General features: G+C 38.6%; 1 protein-coding gene across 1 annotated transcript in view; it reads left to right on the top strand.

Annotated features, from left to right (window-relative positions):
* Positions 1 to 254: 254 nt before the first annotated feature.
* The window catches only part of fam3c (FAM3 metabolism regulating signaling molecule C), a gene marked incomplete in the record, with an annotated part of 5,510 nt that continues 2,436 nt past the window's right edge, over positions 255 to 3,328 (top strand). The window contains 5 exon segments of the mRNA XM_014004196.1: positions 255 to 440; positions 814 to 866; positions 954 to 1,058; positions 1,483 to 1,509; positions 1,661 to 1,784. Of these exon segments, the coding sequence (XP_013859650.1) occupies positions 851 to 866; positions 954 to 1,058; positions 1,483 to 1,509; positions 1,661 to 1,784 (272 nt within the window).

Genomic DNA, 3,328 nt, shown 5'->3' on the forward strand with positions numbered 1-3,328 from the left:
CACACACACACACACACACACACACACACACACACACACACACACACACACACACACAGGTTTCATAGCTACATTGGACCAGCCTGGTGGCCAATCGTCATTAATTGCACCACCAAGAGCAAAGTGTGAAGGTTCAATTAGCAGAGTAACAGCACAGTTTTTCTCAAAAATATTGCAATGCACACAGCATCATGGGTGACATACCAGAGTTCAAAAGAGGACAAACTGTTGGTGCACGTCTTGCTGGTGCATCTGTGACCAAGACAGCAAGTCTTTGTGAGGCTGTTGCACATTTTCGCATTTACCGACAGAGTAATGCATCTCGAGATTGTCCTATCTCTGCATCGCGGATGACATGMCAGGAAGTAACAGGGAAGTTCAGCTCGGCACAGGTTCCCAGGCGAAGCGGAGAGCTTGTCGTCTCTGTAGTTCCTGAACAGGTAAGAGCACATTAGATGTATTTCAGCCAAACAAAGACGTATTGTAACAACTGTTCCGTTGCAGTTATTCCAGCATGTGTTATCACATATAGCCACGAAAGTACTTTAATTGACAAATAAAGAAGTGAGAAGACGACTCACTCAGTGGATGCTAGTTAGTTAGCTGTTGATATTTTAAATTTAAGAACGTGTACATTATCGCAGAAACAACTGGGTACTGGTTTTATTATTTATTTTCAACAAGTGAATGTAATAAAATTAACAAAGTCGTTTATATATAAAAGAAAACTGACTTTGTGTCGCCCAGACTCGAAAGCTACAGGTAACGCTTTCTTGACGTCACGTTAAGATAAATTTATCCGTGTTGCTCAAGGTTGTTGAGAGGAAAACGGAGTCAAAGGCTTCGCAAGATGCTCCGAGCTAGTGGTACGTGAAACACGAAATGTAATGATTTATGGCTACAACTGAAAAACTAACTTTTTTTTTTTTTACCTCCTCCTGTGTTTACTGAAGGTGTTTTCAAGTTAGTAGCGCTAATCTTAATGTTTCTCCTGGCTGTCTTCTTGGCTTTTCAACTTCTGGAGATAAATATGGAGTTTAAACTTGGCAACGTGATATGTGAGTATTCTTTGACGTCTTGAGAATTTGTTAAAAGGAAGCAGCACAAGTGGGGGGCAGTGAAAAGGCTGCACTTCAGTCAGAAAAAAAAGGGTGTAGCGTTTTATTTATTTAGCGTTTGAATGACTGCTTTGTTATGACTAATACACTCATTCACCTGTGGTTTTGGTTTGCGTTACAGTCGAGCCACAGCTCCGGCTGCCTATTGTTGCACCTCTGCAGAGCAAGATCAAGTCCTCCCTCGCATATTTTAGACTTTTTTCCTTACACCTGACACAGAGAAACATCCAAAACACGCGGGAGGGGAAAAGCTCTGCGTGCTTATCATGCGACATCTAACACCCCTGAAGATTTGTGTTTCTCTCTTTTAAAGCAACAAGCTGTGGCTGACGTTTAACCGTTTTAAATGTTTACTTCTTTGCAGCAAAATCTGCACCTRTGAATGCAGCACGTAAGTTACGCCCAACATATTCTCTATCAGTCAGCATAAGAAAGATATACTTTTAGCTGAAAGCTTTTAGATGACACTATTATAGTTAAGCCTAATGCGTGTGTGTTGTTTACTTGACGTGTGAATTGTTTTTGTCTGTGTTTGTTTGCAGCAACAAAAGCGGCCGCACATAAATGTGGGCTGTCCAAGGCTTGTCCTCCTGGGCATTTTGCCTTCAAGATGACGAGCGGCGCCGCCAGCGTGGTCGGACCCAGAATCTGTCTGGAGGATAAATTGTAAGCGTGCAAACAGTCCAGATTAACAGTGTGTGCTTTTTTTGCTGACTGATTAGCATTCGTGGCTAATCAGCCCTTATCAGAGCAGGACTTGTTTCACTGTGGAAAAATGACACTCAGCCTTCAGCCGGTATCATCATGAGCTCTTTTTGTTTTGGGAAAAATACGCACATCTCACACCTAATCAGATTCATCCCTGGAACACAGAGCCGGTCTGTTTCCTGATGATGATGTCAGGACATTCTCATGGTGTTTTATAATTGCATATAATCATCTTGACTAATTATTTATTCCTCAGCGTGCTTGAGGTGTGTCCCGTTAGCTCAGATGTTGTCACCTAACCTTAAAAGCTTCCAAAGCCATGATATCATTTGGTTTTTCTCAAAACTGTTTAAGGCCAAAGTAATCTGAGTATATACACTTTGACTCTGAGGAAAATAGGGCTGCCACAAACAATTATTTTTATAACAGATTAATCACCGATTTATTTTTATTTTTTCGATCAGTCGACTAATCAGATCATACGTTAATTGAATACAAAACATAGCTTATCGTGCCAGAATGCAGCTGCTATTATATAACCATCGTTAGATTTTAGCTATATGCTAACTAAAAATAACTGCTGTGGAAGGTAAGTTCTGCTCTGCAGATATTGCATCGTACAGGTTTCTCTTTCATTTCCTTAAAATGATCCCACACTTTTGAGCTCCGTTGCTGGGTAGCCATGATACCAGAGCTAGGGGTGTAAGAAAATATCGATACACTGAAATATCGCGATATTTCATTTCCTGATATTGTATCGATATTCTAAAGCCCTGTATCGATTTTTTTTATTAAGGTTTAAAATGTCAACTTTCTTGCCAGGCGTTTATTTTTATGTTGTAGTTCAGCCTCTGACCACTAGTTGGCAGCAGTGAGCCAGCTATTTGGCTCCTCTACCTCTTGAGGTAGAGGCTATTAATTGTTGGGTGACCATATTGTAAATTAATATTAAAAACTACAAGCTGCAAAAATATATTTTCAAACTATTTATTGGCAAATTTAGTCTAATAATTGAAAAAATGGATGAAATAAGAAATATGAAACAAATAAAATAAAATACATACAAAGCAGAACACAGCTAAATGTATCAAAAGTACGTCTCTGTAATATTAGAATTTTCTGAGACAATGAATTTTGTTTTTTCATTTTTTCCCCTGTAAGAGGTTTTAATTTAATAGAATTTTTTGGACAAAAAAAATCACAACAAATCGCCTTGCTTACAGTATCGCAATATATCGGAGGGATATATACAGTAGTATCCTGACCCCTCTGTCATATGTATCATATCGCCAAATTCTTGCCAATACACAGCACTATTATGTATATAGCACATTAAAACAACAAAAGCTGACCAAAGTCCTTTACAGTTTAGTCAAGACTTGTATCAAAAAACAAACAAATAATAGATACAAATACAGAAACACACTATAATACAGCAGGTAAAATAAGTATTGAACACATCACCATTTTTCTCAGTAAATATATTACTAGAGGTGCTAATG

The sequence above is a fragment of the Austrofundulus limnaeus genome, unplaced genomic scaffold (genome assembly GCF_001266775.1).
Source record: "Austrofundulus limnaeus strain Quisiro unplaced genomic scaffold, Austrofundulus_limnaeus-1.0 Scaffold22, whole genome shotgun sequence".
In the NCBI taxonomy this organism is placed as follows: domain Eukaryota; kingdom Metazoa; phylum Chordata; class Actinopteri; order Cyprinodontiformes; family Rivulidae; genus Austrofundulus; species Austrofundulus limnaeus.